Raw genomic sequence first — 16,762 nt, forward strand, 5'->3', positions numbered from 1 at the left:
AATCAGCCAGACCTCGCTGCACCTGAGAGCAGGTGCTCGCTGGACCCTACCCCTTCACTCTCCACACCTGGGGATCAGGTCCAGCTCCTGCTGCACCGGACAAGGCTTGCTGGGCAAGTGCCCGAGACCCTGAGGAGGTGGCTTCCAGAGCTTCAGCTTTCCAAGCGGGCTCCGGTGGAGCGATCCGAGGTGAGGGGCTGGGCTGGGCATGTTTAAGCGCACAGTGCTCTCCTGCCCATCCCCAGCAGCACCCCCACTACAGGCCCGAGGAGCTTTCCGGAGCTTCCCACACTTCTGGGGAGAAGACTTCTTAGCCAGCTTGATGTTTAAAATTCAGCTGGAGCCCTTAAAACTTCGAGCGTGGACGCTGAATGGGTTTGTAAAGTTTCGGTAAGTCCCTCTGGAGAAGGGCACTCACCCATACCAAGTGAAATTCTTCATGTCATATCCCCCTCCATTGCCTATCTGCTTCCTCCATCTCATCTCATCCCCAACTACATATAAGAATCCCCCTCCATCCCACTCTTACATTTGAATGAACTGCACCCCTTGTCATTCATCTCCTATACCAAACCATTCGGGCATCCATCTTCCACAAATACCTCCTCTAGTATTTCAACTCTTTACATCCCATTGGTAACCCATTTGCCACCTCAGACATTTCCATTTGTCATCCTTCATCCCCCTCCCTCAGTACTTCATTTTCTGTATCAATCATTCCCCTTTCCTGGATGAGTCCCCCTTGCTATTTCTCATTTTTCATTCCTGCCTGTACATTAACATTCTCTCCATCCAAGGCAGTGCCACGCCATGGGATTCCTTTGTCATTCCAACATGTGGCTCATGGGTATGGGAGGGAGGAAAGGAGGGAGGAAAGAAAAAAGGCAATTCCTGAAAGAGCTTGCCCTATGTCTGTGGAGGCAAGACAATTATAGGTCTAGAACAGCAAGCAGGTGGTTGCCAGGGAGGAAACTGGCCGTACGAAGAGGTAATGCAGGGTCATCGAGGGGAGGGTGAGAGCAGTACCAAGCCATTCCCCTCACTCTCAGCCTAAAAGGTGCTATAGTTCTCTGGGGGCACCCTCTTGGTGGGATACGGTTCCTTCCCAGTTTCAGGGGAAAGAAAGTGTGGGCTGAGGCAGAGATGGTGGCAGACCACCCCCAGCTCCCTCTCAGACAGCTCTTACTGCTGCTTCCGAAAATGGCTGCCCTCCCCCAGATGCTCTTTCTTTTCTGCCTCCCCCAACTGCAGCCTCCCCCCACCAGGCATGACATGCTGGTAGGGAGAAGGGGGAGTACCCGCCTTACTGGAGCATTCTCTTCATCAGAGTGAGATGACTCCCAGAACCATGAGTCAACCCAGCCACCTGTAACAGGCCCTGTGGAAGCAGGAGTTAGGGCTCTTGTCCTTGTGCACCTGAGGCCTTGAGGCCCCCTCTTACCCATTATAACCCTTACTCCTGCCAGAAAACTCTGTATACCTCTCTGAAGCAATCAGAGGCAGAAAAGCAGGCCTCAGCTGTGGCTGCCAGCCCAGGACATTGCTAGAAAGACTCTGGGCTTTGGCAGGGGTTGGCCAAGTCTTGGGTCAGAGAATGGCTTCTGGCCATTCCCCCAAATAGCTCTAGCTACAGGAAAATGCCCTTCCTTCATATCCACCACAGAGACATCGATGGAGGGAGATTAGAGTGAAAGAATTAGAGTCCTGTGTTTCTCCCTCATATAAATAACAAATGCCCTTGCACCCAGCATGCAAGGGACTATCAAAGGAGTGTGGGCCTGGCACTAGGCCAGATCCTAAACCATGGGGCAGGTGAGAGAGAAGAACAGGTAGAAAAGGTATTGAGGAAATGTTGGTTAGTGCCCAACTGTCTCCTAAAAACTAAGGTTAAAAAGACCCTACCCTAGGATGCTTTTGTTCACTAACACTGATGCTTAGGCAGCACAGATATGTCTTCAAACACAGTTTTGTGTGTAGACACTGGGAAATGAGTAAAGCAAACTGTTGCCCTGGTTAGGAGGGCAGTGTCACCGCCCTGCTAATGAGGGAGTTAGAAACAGCAGTTTCCAAGGCTGTTAGTCATCCTCTGATCTGAGTCACACGTGAGGCTTAGCATAGTTTGGGGAGTGGGAGTAGGAAGACCTGGGGTCTCCAATGGCAGAGAGGAATTCAGGCACCCACACCTGACTCAGCCTGGCTGGCCAAGGCATCTGGCTGAAGACCCAGGCCCATCCCCAGTCCTGGGCCACTGCCCCAGCTGCCCTTAGCCTGGGCACCATGCCTGAGGCATGGCGTAGGAGACCACGATGCTCAGGTGACCTCACCCAGTATGCTGATTTTGGCCAGCTCCTGTGTGTGGATCTGTCAGTCCATGGTACCGCCGCACTCAGCTGGGCTCGTGGGGGTCCTCAGTCTGGCCCAAGGACCTAGGCCTTAGAATAGCCCCAAGACTTGGGCCACAGCCCCCAGCTTCCTGTTGGGAAAACCCGGGAACTAAAGAAAGAATCACAGAATCCTAGAATGTCAGAGCTGGGAGAGATCTTCTAGTCCAAACCTTTCGTCATACTGATGGAGAGACAGAGGCCCACAGAACAGGCATGACCTGCTGAAAGTTACACAGTGAGTCATTTAGGAACTTCAGGATCATCAGGAATAGGACTGGGGTAGAAGGGAACAGTGGCATCAAGGATCAGCCCTGGTTTCTTTCAGAAACAAGGAGACCAGTGCCGGTCCAGTGGCTGTAATGGGAAAGGATTACTACAAGATTCTTGGGATCCCGTCTGGAGCCAATGAGGATGAGATCAAGAAAGCCTATCGGAAGATGGCCTTGAAGTACCATCCAGATAAGAACAAAGAACCCAATGCTGAGGAGAAGTTTAAGGAGATTGCAGAGGCTTATGATGTGCTGAGTGACCCTAAGAAACGGGGCCTGTATGACCAGTATGGGGAGGAAGGTAAGAGGGCAGTGCCCCAGCCTGATACTGGATGTCTGTCCTTGTTGGGGGTCCTGGGTGACCTAGTTCTCAAAGCAGGGAACTAGAGACTGAGAAAAGGGTGAGAGGCACAAATGTTCCCCGCACTGACATCCAGAGGAAAAAAGAGACCACCCACTCCCCAGTCTCAGCTCTCCATCCCTCTCCCTGCCTTTCTCTGCCCCTCTCCCTCCTCAGGTTCAGGCCTTAGAGAAGCTAGAGCCAGAGGCCTTACCCTCCCTTCTTTCCCTCCCAGCCTTATTAGTCCTGCCTGAAGTCCCTGCTGCTTCATTGGCTGATGGGGAAGGTTAGGAAAGGGAGTGTGTGGCTCTCTGAGGACAGAGCATTTACAATCATCAGCATAAAAGTTTGGCCCTTAAGCAGCCAGGGAATTAACCACTGGAACTCTGAGCTAGAGATGGTTGTCCCCTTCCCTGCCCCATTCCTGCCCACTTCAGGCCAGCAGAACAGAGTTAGAGTTTCAACTCCCTGAGGAAGTGGCAGGGATCCAAGAGTGGAACGGGAACTGCTGCTGGCAACTTGCCCCCTCCCTGAGGTAGCTGGTGGCCACGCACAGGGTGGCAGGAAAGGTCCAAATAAAGCCTCTGAGAGGGCGGCTCCTCCCAGCACATCCCACGGGCATGATGTAGCTGCTAATTCTGGGCCTGCCCCTCAGGGCCGCCTGCCACCCGCCAGCCACAAGCACCTGTCAGGCTATATTAAGAAACATTGTCACAGTTGAGGACTCTCCTTTACGGGAGGAACTGCCCTTCCTCCCCAGTGGCATCCACCTTTCTTCCACTTTCTCCTCAGTCTCCCCATTCTAGTCTCAAAATTAGATGGGCTAATGATATGTACTGTACCTGACACAGAGTAGGTACTCAAAAGAATGTTCTTTTCCTCTCCCCAGCCCTTGCTTTGTGTTGCATGACCCAATCCTCTGTACACCCTAGTCCTCCCAACCCTCTCTTCTTATTCTCCATGCCAAAGTTCCTTCCATTATTCCCTCCTCACCTATTAGACTTGCCAATTCCCAGATTCATCAGGCAGTTGCTGAAATCCTCAGTATTCTTTCAGCTAAGAAATGTTTCTCTCTGGGGTAGAGAGATGGGAGGGGTAGTGGTGGGGAAGAGGAAAGCAGTCCAGACACCATGCCACCATGTGACCTGTCTAGGAATTGCATTCATTCCTCTGCTTGGCCTCATCTTGATTAGGAAAAAGGTGGAGATCAGCCCTGGGATTTCTTTGGAAGGAATGATGCTAAAGCTGAAACTCCAGTACTTTGGGCACCTCATGCGAAGAGTTGACTCATTGGAAAAGACTGATGCTAGGAGGGATTGGGGGCAGGAGGAGAAAGGGACGACAGAGGATGAGATGGCTGGATGGCATCACTGACTCGATGGACGTGAGTCTGAGTGAACTCCGGGAGTTGGTGATGGACAGGGAGGCCTGGCGTGCTGCGATTCATGGGGTTGCAAAGAGTCAGACACAACTGAGCGACTGATCTGAACTGAACTGAGGAGCTGGATTATTTAGTCGCCAAATCGTGTCCAGGTTTTTTGTGACCCCATGGATTATAGCCAGCCAGGCTCCTCTGTCCATGGGACTCGGCAGGCAAGAATACTGGAGTGGGTTGCCATTTGCTTCTCCAGGGTATCTTCCCAACCCAGGGATTGGACTCCTGCATTGCAGGCAGATTCTTTACCATTGAATCATCAGAGAAGCTGGTAGACTTCTTTCTGCAAGACCAAACCTAAGTGAAGGGCAAAGCTGGGGCCCTAGGTCCAGACACTGGTTCTAACACAGATCTACACCCCAGGAGGGCTCCTGGGGATACAGAACAACCTTAAGGAGACATCCAGGGCCTGGGAAGGAAGAAGCAGCCTTGGAAATGCGGGTTGTATTTCTGTCTGCCCTGACCCCTCCCCAGGAGGCAGCCAGAACAGTTGTGAATATAGACTCTGTGCACCTTGGCTGGGGACAAGTTGTTCCCAGCTTGAAAAGGGGGTAGAAGTGGTACAGCAGGAATGCTTGCAGAGAAATTACCCCCTCCTGTCATCATCAGACCAATTTCTCTCACTGAGCTCTGCCAACTCTCTCTTGAGTTCACCTGACAATCAGACCTCCAATAGAAGGAAAGAACAGACTTTGAGTCTTAGGAAGGAGGAGAGGCAGCTGTTACAAGTCACTGAATTGCTTGCCTCTTGGCCTCTTCAATGAAACCCAAATCTCCTCTTGTGGGCCCAGGAAATAAGAGGCTAATTCAGGCTCAGGCTTCCAAGGTGCACTGAGAGGGGACTTCCTCCTTGATGATACCCCTACCTTATTTGGGACAAGTCACTTACTAGCTCCCTGGATGGTCAAATTCTTTGTGACTGCCTCTTGCCCTGTCTTTGGAGATAAGTAAATCTGGGAGCCAGGTATGACTTGTAATATGACCCCAGCCAATAAACATCGAGATAAAGGCCCCAAAGAGAAGAGTCCCTTCCCCTAGCCTGGGCCCCAGCCCTGAGTCTGTATACCCTGGATCATTTCTCAGTGTTAACCTCCTTCTTCTCCTCACACATGCCCCACCCCTCACTACTCCCATCACCATCACCACCAGGCCCCACGAAGACTGCCTCCAGGAATCTGAGCCGCTGAGATAGAACCTGACTCCAGAGAGAGTCGCTGGGGTCGCCACTGCAATGTTCCAGTTCATTCATGCATTTTGGTTGCTCTGACATAAGGTTTCTCCCCATAAGGTATGGGGAGAAAGTTTGGTGTTGTGCACTCCAGGGTGTTGCACAGTCTACATTTGTCCCTTGTGTGAAGGGTACTCCTTGGAGCTGTGCAACACTGTGAGCCCTGAATGTGGGAACGAAGCATTTTAAAACTTTTTGTAGAAAAATAACTCTTCTCCAGGCTAATGATCTTTCCTACTTTTGAGGGCCCTCCTGATTTCCCATTTGGGTGAGAGTCAGACAAAGAAGAAACTGCTTGAAGTAGACTAAGAGGGGACTTCCTCCTTGATGATACCCCTACCTTATTTGGGACAAGTCACTTACTAGCTCCCTGGATGGTCAAATTCTTTGTGACTGCCTCTTGCCCTGTCTTTGGAGATAAGTAAATCTGGGAGCCAGGTATGACTTGTAATTTGACCCCAGGCCAGCCATTCAAGGCTTAGTGAGACATCTTTGGGTCACAGGTAGATGGAAGAGATTATAGCACTAGAGGCTGCATCCTACAAGTCTTCTGGTCTTAGCTTTTCAGCCTCTTTGACCCTCAAGATGTGCCTTATTATTATTAAGCATATGAAAAAGAAGAAATTAATCTTGCCAGAGATTTTTCTTACTCTATTAGGCCAGCCCTTTCTGTGGGAGTTAAAGGTTGCTTCTTTCTCTAGGCTGATGAACTGGGAGCTAGAGAGCAAGGGGAGGTGACTAGAGTGGGGTGGAGACCAGCCGCACTGCCCCTAACTTCTTCTCCCTCCAGGCCTGAAGACTGGCGGCGGTTCCTCAGGTGGCTCCAGCGGCTCCTTTCACTACACCTTCCATGGAGACCCCCATGCCACCTTTGCCTCCTTCTTTGGAGGCTCCAACCCCTTCGATATCTTCTTTGCCAGCAGTCGCTCTGCTCGTCCCTTCAGTGGCTTTGACCCAGATGACATGGATGTGGATGAAGATGATGACCCATTTGGCGCCTTTGGCCGTTTTGGCTTCAATGGGCTGAGTAGGGGTCCAAGGCGAGCCCCAGAACCATTATACCCTCGGCGCAAGGTTCAGGACCCACCTGTGGTGCATGAGTTGAGGGTGTCCCTGGAGGAAATCTACCACGGCTCCACTAAACGCATGAAGATCACAAGGCGGCGCCTCAACCCTGATGGGCGAACTGTGCGCACCGAGGACAAGATCCTGCATATTGTCATCAAGCGTGGCTGGAAGGAAGGCACCAAGATCACCTTCCCCAAAGAGGGCGATGCCACACCTGACAACATCCCTGCCGACATCGTCTTTGTGCTCAAAGACAAGCCCCACGCACACTTCCGCCGAGACGGTACCAACGTGCTCTACAGTGCCCTGATCAGCCTCAAGGAGGTGGGGCCTGGATCAGATCATGTTTTTACTGGGAAGCGGGTGGGAGTGATGGAAATTTTTTTCTTCCCCACTTTTACTTTTCTTCCCTTCCAATCACTCTACCCTACATTCTCCTCATTCTCTGTCTAATTTTCCCTAGGCACTGTGCGGCTGCACCGTGAACATTCCCACCATTGATGGCCGAGTGATCCCTTTGCCCTGCAATGATGTCATCAAGCCAGGCACCGTGAAGAGACTCCGTGGGGAGGGCCTTCCCTTCCCCAAGGTGCCCACCCAGCGGGGAGATCTCATTGTCGAGTTCAAAGTTCGGTTCCCAGATAGATTAACACCACAGACACGGCAGATCCTTAAGCAGCACCTACCTTGTTCCTAGGCTCTGCCCTAGCCAACCCAGAGTCTACCACAGCAATACCCCCCACACTCACCCCATCCATTGTGCACCCAACTTGATGTCCACTGGACACTGGCAACGTTTTCTAAAGTGCAAAAAAAAAAAAAAAAAAGCCACTGGTTTTCAGGGGAAATGTTCCTATCCCTGACCCCTTTCAAAGCTGGGCTGCCCTGGGGGAATGGGAGGGAGGTGGGGATAGCTAGCCCAGGCCAGGGGTCAATTTTCATGTCACAACCTTTGAATCCAGTTCCCACTCCAGTGGCTGGAGAATGACCTGAGTGCTACTTGAAGATATAGAGATTCCTTGTCCACACCTGTAAATAGCATGTCCTCCTTCCCCTCTCAGCTTTGCTAATACCTCTCCTTTCCCTTCCCTTCAGCTTCCTCCTATTGAGGGAGGAAGAGGATAAAATGGACACTGCTTTCCCACCCCAGCCCCACCCTCAAGTCCACAGTGTCCAAGGTTATCACACACCTATTCATGCACACAAAACATACACCTAGAGCTGTGTGTGCCTCTCCAGGGTTGAGATGGGAAGGGAAGGTCTGTAGCCCATGAACCAGGCCATTGAGCACGAGACACTTTTCATTTGGGGCAGGGAAGTGAATGGGACCCTCAGCCTTCTTGACAGCTACCCTGCCCAGACCCTGCAGAGCTGGAAGTTCTGTCCTCCCTGCGGCTCCCCGGAATGTGCAAGGGTAGAGGAAGGGGAGGGGGCCTGCTGTATTAAGGCTAAGAGGTGGAGGGCACAGTCTGTCTTCCAACCTTCATCAGGAAGGGAAAGGGCTTTGGGGTCAGGTGGCAGCTATTCCCCACCAAGAGATTCAGGGTCACAGGTTTCTCCCCACACCTCTGAACTCAGGGCCTAGCCACCCCTAAACTTCCAAATCCCATTTTTGTGATATATGAAGCTACTTATTTCTTACCCTTCATGGAGGCTGCGTGGGGAATTTCTAGCCCTTTGATGCCTGTGTGACCCCATCCCACTCCCACAACTGTATAAAGGTCAAATAGTGAAGGAGCTAGGGTAAGACTGCTTCAGCCAGGTTCTGGGATGGGGTTTTTAGGTTTTCTCACTTTGACAAGCCCTTGAATGTTTTTATAGTAGTTTTTTTGTATTTTTTTGTAATGACAGTATTATGAAAAAAAAATAAAGTATTTTAAAAATATGGCATCTGAGTAAGAACAGTGAAGCTGTGATGGGGTTGGATGTTCACTGTCGGCCTCCCTCCTGAGCCTTGCTCACCTCTGTGAAGCCCAAGTAGGCCCTCAATATAAGGTAAAGCTGACTCCTTCCTTCCTTCCTCTAAGCCCAGATTCCCAGAATTTGCAAAATGTGGACCCAAAACTCAGCAAAGACAGAAGATATCACTCAGCTATCAGAAGAAACAAAGATTTGAAAAGAATAAATATCCTGCATTATAAGAAATAGAAACTATCCTCCACAAAGGATGTGCTAGCCAGAGAACAAGGATCAGGCCCACGATGACCATGCCCTTCTGAACTTCAGTATCCCAATGCCATGAAGACAACTCTGTCTTCACCTGAGCCTGGGCTCCACACAGAGTCTGACAAAGTGTAGGCTTTTAATAGGGACCTTCCTGCCCTTGCTTTTTATCCTGGGACAACACCTATGAGAAAAGCTCATTCTTTTATATGAGGTATTTTTGGTGAAGACTATTCCTTCCAGTGCAGAAACTGAGGGGCTTCTGTTTACAAAACATCTGCTAATATCCCATCCTGGGCAGGCAGATCCTTAATCCCATATCCCCTACTTAATGCTTTCCTATTCAGGTCTCCTAGTGTTGTCCGTCTCTTCAACCAGGGCTAAATTCTTATTCTAGCTCTTTCCTGAAGCATTGGGATCCAGGTCTCCTGAGACAGACTGCTCTCTCCCACCTCCCTGTGGACATGGAGGATCTGGGATCTCAGAAACTGTCATGTCCCCACTGAGTACTCTCTGGGGATAAACTATGACACCTTAAAAGCCAGGCTATCTGAGGTCAGGGGCACTTAAATGAGAAAGCCCTGAAGCTGGCCTTGCAGCTCTGCCTACAACCTGAGCTTTGCCATTCTTGGAAGTTACATGAGGGATTTGTGGTCATTCTTAGATCATCACTATTTTGGCCTATCAACACTGAGGACTGTGAAAGCCTATGATCATTCCTTCTGAGATTTGTCTCTTAGTTGCCTTGAGGCCACATCAGTGCCAGAGACTCAGATCCTACAGGCCCAGACCCACTAGTGTTAAACATGGAATTCTTTCAAAGGTGGTGTTTTAGTTAATTCCAAATATTATTTATAGGAAATTCTCTAAGAAAAATGGAAACTGAAATATAAGGCTGGGTACCCAGGCCATACTGAAAAAGTTAAATCCCACAAATTTTCAATCTGCTTCTGTAGCAGGTATTATTTCAGTTGGAGTGAGAGACTGTGCCTTATACTGGGTCAGAAAGGTTACTCCAAAGGCCTTAGTCTGGGGTGGAGAAGAAGGTTGTAAGAGTGGGAGCAAGGACTGAAGGTAGGCATTATGTAGGGGGCTGGAAATGAAACAGGGTTCAGGACTGGGGAACCAGTGGGGAATATTTAGCCTGCATTTAAACTAGAGGGGGATAGAGGAGCAGGTATTAGAAATTCCACTGAATAAAACAAAAGGGGACCCCAATGGGGAGCAACCACCAGAAACCAGGACAGCAGCTACAAGGGATTCACTGTGTAGAGAGGAGAAACCCTAGAAAAGCTGGCTCCATTTATGCTGCCAAAGGTCCTCCCAGGTTTGAGGATGTAAAGGAGCTGCTGAAGACTGCACAGTTGATTAGGTTTGTCATCAGTGTTCCATAGAAGTTGGGAGTGGGTGTCCTGTGTGTCAGCAAGTGACTCTAAAATAGTCCTAGAAGGGGACTTCCCTGGTGGTACAGTGGATAGGAACCTGTCTGCCAATGCCAGGGACATGGGTTTGATCCATGGTCCAGGAAGATTCCACATGCCACAGAGCAACAAGCCCTGTGTGCCACAATTATTGTGCCTGTGCTCTAGAGCCCGGGAGTGGCAAATACTGAGACCACGTGCCACAACTACTGAAGACCCCATTCTGTAATTACTGAAGCTGACACACCCTAGAGCCCTCATGCCACAACTACTGAGCCAGCATGCTGCAGTCACTGAAGCCCATGTGCCTAGAACCTGTGTCCCACAACAAGAGATACCACTGCAATGAGAAGGCCATGCACTGCAACAAAGAGTAGCCCCAGCTTGCTGCAAACAGAGAAAACCCATAAGCAGCAACATAGACCCAATACAACAAAAATAAATAAATAAAAATAGTCCCAGAAAGATAAGCAAAGACTGGGAGATCTGAATTGGTGAAAGAAAATCAGCAATTCTGAAGATAAGTCAATTGAGATTATCCAATGTGAGGAACAGAAAGAAAAAGAAAGGAAGAAAAATCAATGGAGCCTAGAAGACCTGTGGGACAACATCAACTATGCAACATACAAAGAGTGGAAGTCCCAGAAAGAGAGGAGAGAGAGAAAGGGAGAGAAATGATATCCAAAAAAATAATGGCCTAAACTTTCCAAGTTAAATGAAATACTAGTCTATACATTCAAGAAGCTTAACAAGTTCTAGGAATGATAAACACAAAGAGGTCCACATTTAGACACACTAAACTGTCAGAATATATGACAGACAATCTTGAAAAAGGCAAGAGAAAAGTGACTCATCATGTATAAGGGATAAGATTAACAGCTGATTTCTCATCAGAGCTATGAAGGCCAGAAGGCATTGGATGACATACTCATAGTTCTGAAAGAAAAATTCTATAATCAAATCACCAAAAATATCCACAAAAATGGGAGAAAAATTAAGACCAGATAAGCAAAACCCAAAAATCCATTGCTAGCAAATCTTCTCTACAACAAATACTAGTGGAGTCTTTTAGGGTATATATATGTGTGTGTGTGTGTGTGTGTGTATCCTATTATTAGGAGATCCTCAATTCAGTTCAGTTGCTCAGTTGTGTCCAACTCCTTGCGACCCCATGAATCGCAGCATGCCAGGCCTCCCTGTCCATCACCAACACCCAGAGTTTACCCAAACTCATGTCCATCGAGTTGGTGATGCCATCCAGCCATCTCATCCTCTGTCGCTCCCTTCTCCTCCTGCCCCCAATCCCTCCCAGCATCAGGGTCTTTTCCAATGAGTCAACTCTTCGCATGAGGTGGCCAAAGTACTGGAGTTTCAGCTTCAGCATTGGAAGGACTGCCTTCCAATGAACACCCAGGACAGATCCTTTAGGATGGACTGGTAGGAGATCCTAGACTCCTACTAATATGATCCTGATCCTAGATTTTATATATATATAAATATGATGCATATATATATTATGCATATATATATATATATATATATATATATATATATATATGTGATGCATGCAAGCAAGCTAAGTCACTTCAGTCATGTCCAACTCTTTGTGATCCTATGGACTGGAGCCTACCATGCTCCTCCATCCATGGGATTCTCCAGGCAAGAGTACTGGAGTGGGTTGCCATGCCTTCCTCTAGGGGATCTTCCCAACCCAAAGACTGAACACATGTCCCTTATGTCTCCCACATTGGCAGGCAGGTTCTTTACCACTAGTACCATCTGGGAAACAGAAAGGAAGATCCCCTAGAGGGGGACATGGCAATCTAGTCCATTTATTCAACAACTCATTCCTACCTAGAAAATCCCATGGCCAGAGGAGCTTGGCAGGCTCCTATCCATGGGGTCACAAAAAGTTGGACATGACTGAAGCGACTTAGCACACACACATATGCAATATATATATATATATATATATATATATAGAGAGAGAGAGAGAGAGAGAGACAGAGACAGAGACAGAGATAGACAGAGAGACAGAGACAGAGAGTCAACATAAGAAAATCAATCAATGTAAAACATCATATTGATAAAACACACAGGGAAAAAAAAACACATGATCATCTCAGATGAATTTTTATGCCAGAAACTCAGAAATAAGGAATAGCAGGAAAATTCCCCAACATGACAATGAATATTTTAAAAAAAAAAGCTCAGTCGTGTCCGAGCGTTAAAATAACCCATAAGCAATGGGTTATTTTAAAAAACCCATAGCTAGGGACTTCCCTGATGGTCCAGTGGTGAGAACTTCATATTTCCAATGCAGGGGGTGCAAATTTGATCCTTGGTAAGGGAAGTAAGATCCCACATGCTGCACAGTACTGCCAAAATAATAAATAAATATAAAATAATATTTTAAAACTCACAGCTAGCATCATACTCTGTAGTGAAAGACTGAAAGCATTTCCCCTATGATCAGGAACAAAACAAAGATGTTCACTTTCACAACTGTCATTCAACATTACATTGGAAGTTCGCCCTGATAAGAAAAAGAAATAGAAGTCATTCAAATTGAAAAGGAAAGGTGAAACTATTTTCCCTTCACAGATGACATGATCTTATGTATAGAAGATCTCAAAGAATCCACAAGAAAGCTAGTAGAGCTGTAAATGAATTCAGGAAAGTTGTAGGGTACAAGATTAACACCAAAAAATCAATTGTGTTTCTCTATACACCACAAATAAATATTTTTTCCAAAAAGGAAATTAGCAAGCAATTCCATTTTTAATAGAGTATACAGTATCAAATACTTAGGAATAAATCTAACCAAGGAGGTTAATAAAGTATTTGTTGAAAACTACACAACAATGGCTGAAAGAAATTAAAGAACTATATAAACAATCCTGTGTCCATGGATCAGAAGACTTAATATTGTTAAGATGTCAGTATTGCCCAAAGTGATCTACAGATTCAGCATAATCTCTATTAAAATTCCAACTACCTTTCTCATAGAAATGGAAAGACCATTCTTAAAATCATATGGATTTTTGAAGAGTCTCAAATAGCCAAAACAGTCTTGAAAAAGAAGAACGAAGTTGGAGAACTCACACTTCTTGATTTCAAAACTTATCACAAAACTATTGTAATTAAAAGAGTATAGGGCTTCTCTGGTGAAAAAGAGAAAGTGTTAGTTGCTCAGTCATGACCAACTCTTTGCATTCCCATTGACTATAGCCTGCCAGGCTCCTCTGTTCATGGAATTATCCAGACAAGAATACTGGGATGGGTAGCCATTCCCTTCTCCAGGGGATCTTCTCGACCCAGGGCTCAAACCCAGGTTTCCTGCATTGCAGGCAGATTCTTCACCATCTGATTCTCAAATAACCAAAACAATCTTGAAAAAGAAGAATAAAGTTGGAGGACTCATAATTTCTGACTTCAAGACTTACCACAAAACTACATTAATTAAAATAGTATGGGGTTCCCAGGTGGCTCAGTGGTAATGAATTTCCCTGCCAATGCAGGAGACACAGGTTTGCTACCTGATCTGGGAATATCCCACATGTTGCAACTAAGCCCAAGTGTCATGACTATCAAGTCTGTGCTCTAGAGCTCAGGACCTGCAACTACTGACCCACAAGCTGCAACAACAGAAGTCACCGTGCTGCAATTAGAGAGTAGCCCTTGCTCTCTGCAGCTAGAGAAAGCCTGAGCAGCCAAAAATAAACAGTAAAACAAATTTTTAAATAAATAAAATTTTAAAACCACAATGAGATACCACTTCTACCAAATAATAGGATGACTATAATAAAACTTAAAAAAAAAAAACAAAATAAGAAATGTTTACAAGGATATGGAAAAATTGGAACCCTTGTGCATTACTGATGGGAATGTAATAGTGCAGCCACTGAGGAAAACAGTTTGGTAGTTTCTTAAAAAGTTAAAGGTGGGGACTTCCCTGGCGGTTCAGTGACTAAGACTCCATTCTCCCAATGCAGGGGGTCTCGGTTCGATCCCTGGTCAGGGAACTAGATCCCACGTGCTGCAACTAAGACTCAGTGCAGTCAAATAAATAAATAAAAATAAATATTTTTAAAAAGTTAAAGTTGGAACTACCATATGACACAGCAATTTTATTCCTAGGTATATATCCAAAAGAATTAAAAGCAGGAACTTGAACATATATTTGTACACCAAAGTTCATAGCAGCATTATTCACAATAGCCAAAAGTTGCAAACAACCCAAGTGTTCATCAACAGATGAATGAATAAACAAAATATAGTATATATACACATAATGGAATATAAGTCAACCAAAAGAAAAATGAAAATTTTCATATATGCTATAACATGGGTGAATCCTTAAAACATGTGAAATTAACTAAACACAGAAGGGCAAATATTATATGAATCTACTTATAAGAGGTACCTAGAGTAGGCAAATTCACAGGGATAGAAAGTAGAATAAAAGCTACGAGAAGCTAGGGTTCTAAGAGGGCTAAGAGAGTTATTATTTAATGGGTACATAGTTTATATTGAGGAAGATGAAAAAGTTTTAAGAGTAGATGGTAGTGATCATTATACAGCACTGTGAGTGTATCTAATTCCTGAATCTGAATTGTACACTTACAAATGGCTAAAATGAGAAATACCATGTTACATGTATTTTATTATAATAAAAACAATGAAGTCTACATCTAAAACTAATACAGTGTTGGACTTCCGTGGTGGTCCAATGGTTAAGACTCTGCACTTCCAGTGTAGCAAGCACAGGTTTGATCCCTGGTTGGTGAACACTACACAGAACAGCAAAATAAATAAACTAGTACAATATTATGTGTCAATTATATCTCGATAAAAATTAACTAATTGACTTAAAAGAAACAACAACATTAAACATCAAACAACAATGGATCAAAGACCTAAATGTAAGAATTAAAACCATAAAACTCTTAGAAAAACTCACAGGAGCAAATCTTCATAATTTTGGATTTGGCAATGGATTCTTAGATATGACAACAAATTTTTGAGCAACCAAAGGAAAAATAGAAAAATCGGACTTCAACAAAATTAAAAACCTTTGTGCTTCCAAGGACACTATCAAGAGAGGGAACAGATAACTCATAGAATGGGATAACATATTCACAAATCATATATTTATAAGGGTTTAGTATTCAGAATACATAACATGCTCTTAAATTAACAACAAAAAGACAATCTACCCAATTTTAAAATAGGCAAAAGACTTGAATAGAAGTTTTGCCAACCTATAACATATTTATGTAGCCAACAAACACATGAGAAGTGTCAACATCATTGGTCAAGAGGAAACTCTTGTACGTTGCTGGGAAATGCAAATGTTTTGGTGGAATATCATTCAGCCATAAAAAAGAAATGAAGTAGTAGTACATGCTACAACAAGGATTAATTTTCAAAATCTTAGGTTATGTCAAAGAAGCTAGACACAAAATTTCAGTTATATATCCCACTTATATGAAATATGTAGGACAGGCACATCCAGAGAGATTGAAAGTATATTAGTGATTGCCAGGGGCTGGGAGAAGGGAGGAATGAGCAGTATGTCAGTGGTATAACTCTTGTTGAGATGAAGAATTTGTTTTGGAATTAGTGGTGGTGACTGCACAACCTCGAGAATATAAAAAAAAACTATGAATTGTACACTTCTTAGGATGAATTCTATGCTATGGGAACGATATCTCGATTTTTAGAAATAATATTTTAAAAAATGAATAAGAGAGATTCATGTGTAAGAGGTTAATATCCTGAGTCAGGAGTCAGGTGAGGTAAAATAGTCCAGACACAAAGTCTAGCTAGAAAATAGGACCTGAGTGTGCTCTGAAGGAAGAGGAGAAAAGGCAAATGTTAGAGGTGAAAGATAATCCAGTAAGAAAGTAGGAATCAGTGGCAAAAAGTTCTGGTGGCCAAAAGGTGGTGAGAGTAATGAAAAGAGAGTCTCAATCTTGAGAGTTTGAGGGGAAATAGGGTCTAGTAGCAGAGATCCTGGAACAAAGATAAAAGTTAGGGGTGGAGTGAAAGAACATTAAGTGAATAAAAAGGCAAGGAGGGTACCCAGTGGCCTGGAAAGCTCCACAGGAGGAAGAGATAAAGTTTCAGAGGATGAGAAAAATCGATCGGCAAAAATATGGGGCAAATGTCAGAGTGACTTCTAATGACAGAAAGAAGGCCACTGATGTGAATTATAAGGGTGATGTAGGCCTGAGGTGATGTAGCCCAACATCGCAGTTGTAGCCCTTCCTTAAAGGAAGGGAGACAATGAACTAAGATGGGTACAGTGTGGGAAGATGGGTTTCTGTAGGTCCTCAGGCGGACGGAGGGAGACGGGCTCTTAATTGGTTTTCAAAAGGGTCTGGTGAGAGAGGGGATGCCGGAGAAGGTGAGAGAGGGGATGCCGGAGAAGCGGAGAGAAGTTGGCTCA

At 45.6% G+C, this 16,762-nt stretch overlaps 1 protein-coding gene across 2 annotated transcripts; it reads left to right on the forward strand.

Annotated features, from left to right (window-relative positions):
• Nucleotides 1-208: 208 nt before the first annotated feature.
• DNAJB5 (DnaJ heat shock protein family (Hsp40) member B5) lies at nucleotides 209-7,458 on the forward strand. Of its 2 annotated transcripts, XM_068974389.1 has the most exons (4): nucleotides 209-390; nucleotides 2,710-2,954; nucleotides 6,447-7,048; nucleotides 7,188-7,458. In XM_068974389.1, exons 1-4 carry the CDS (start codon nucleotides 209-211, stop codon nucleotides 7,419-7,421), a joined length of 1,263 nt encoding a protein of 420 aa, XP_068830490.1. In that variant the 3' UTR covers nucleotides 7,422-7,458. The 2 variants fall into 2 exon arrangements, with proteins under 2 accessions (XP_068830490.1, XP_068830491.1); XM_068974390.1 differs by lacking the exon at nucleotides 209-390 and having other exon boundaries at nucleotides 2,744-2,965; nucleotides 6,455-7,048.
• Nucleotides 7,459-16,762: the final 9,304 nt, after the last annotated feature.

This window comes from Capricornis sumatraensis, chromosome 6 (genome assembly GCF_032405125.1).
Source record: "Capricornis sumatraensis isolate serow.1 chromosome 6, serow.2, whole genome shotgun sequence".
In the NCBI taxonomy this organism is placed as follows: Eukaryota; Metazoa; Chordata; class Mammalia; order Artiodactyla; family Bovidae; genus Capricornis; species Capricornis sumatraensis.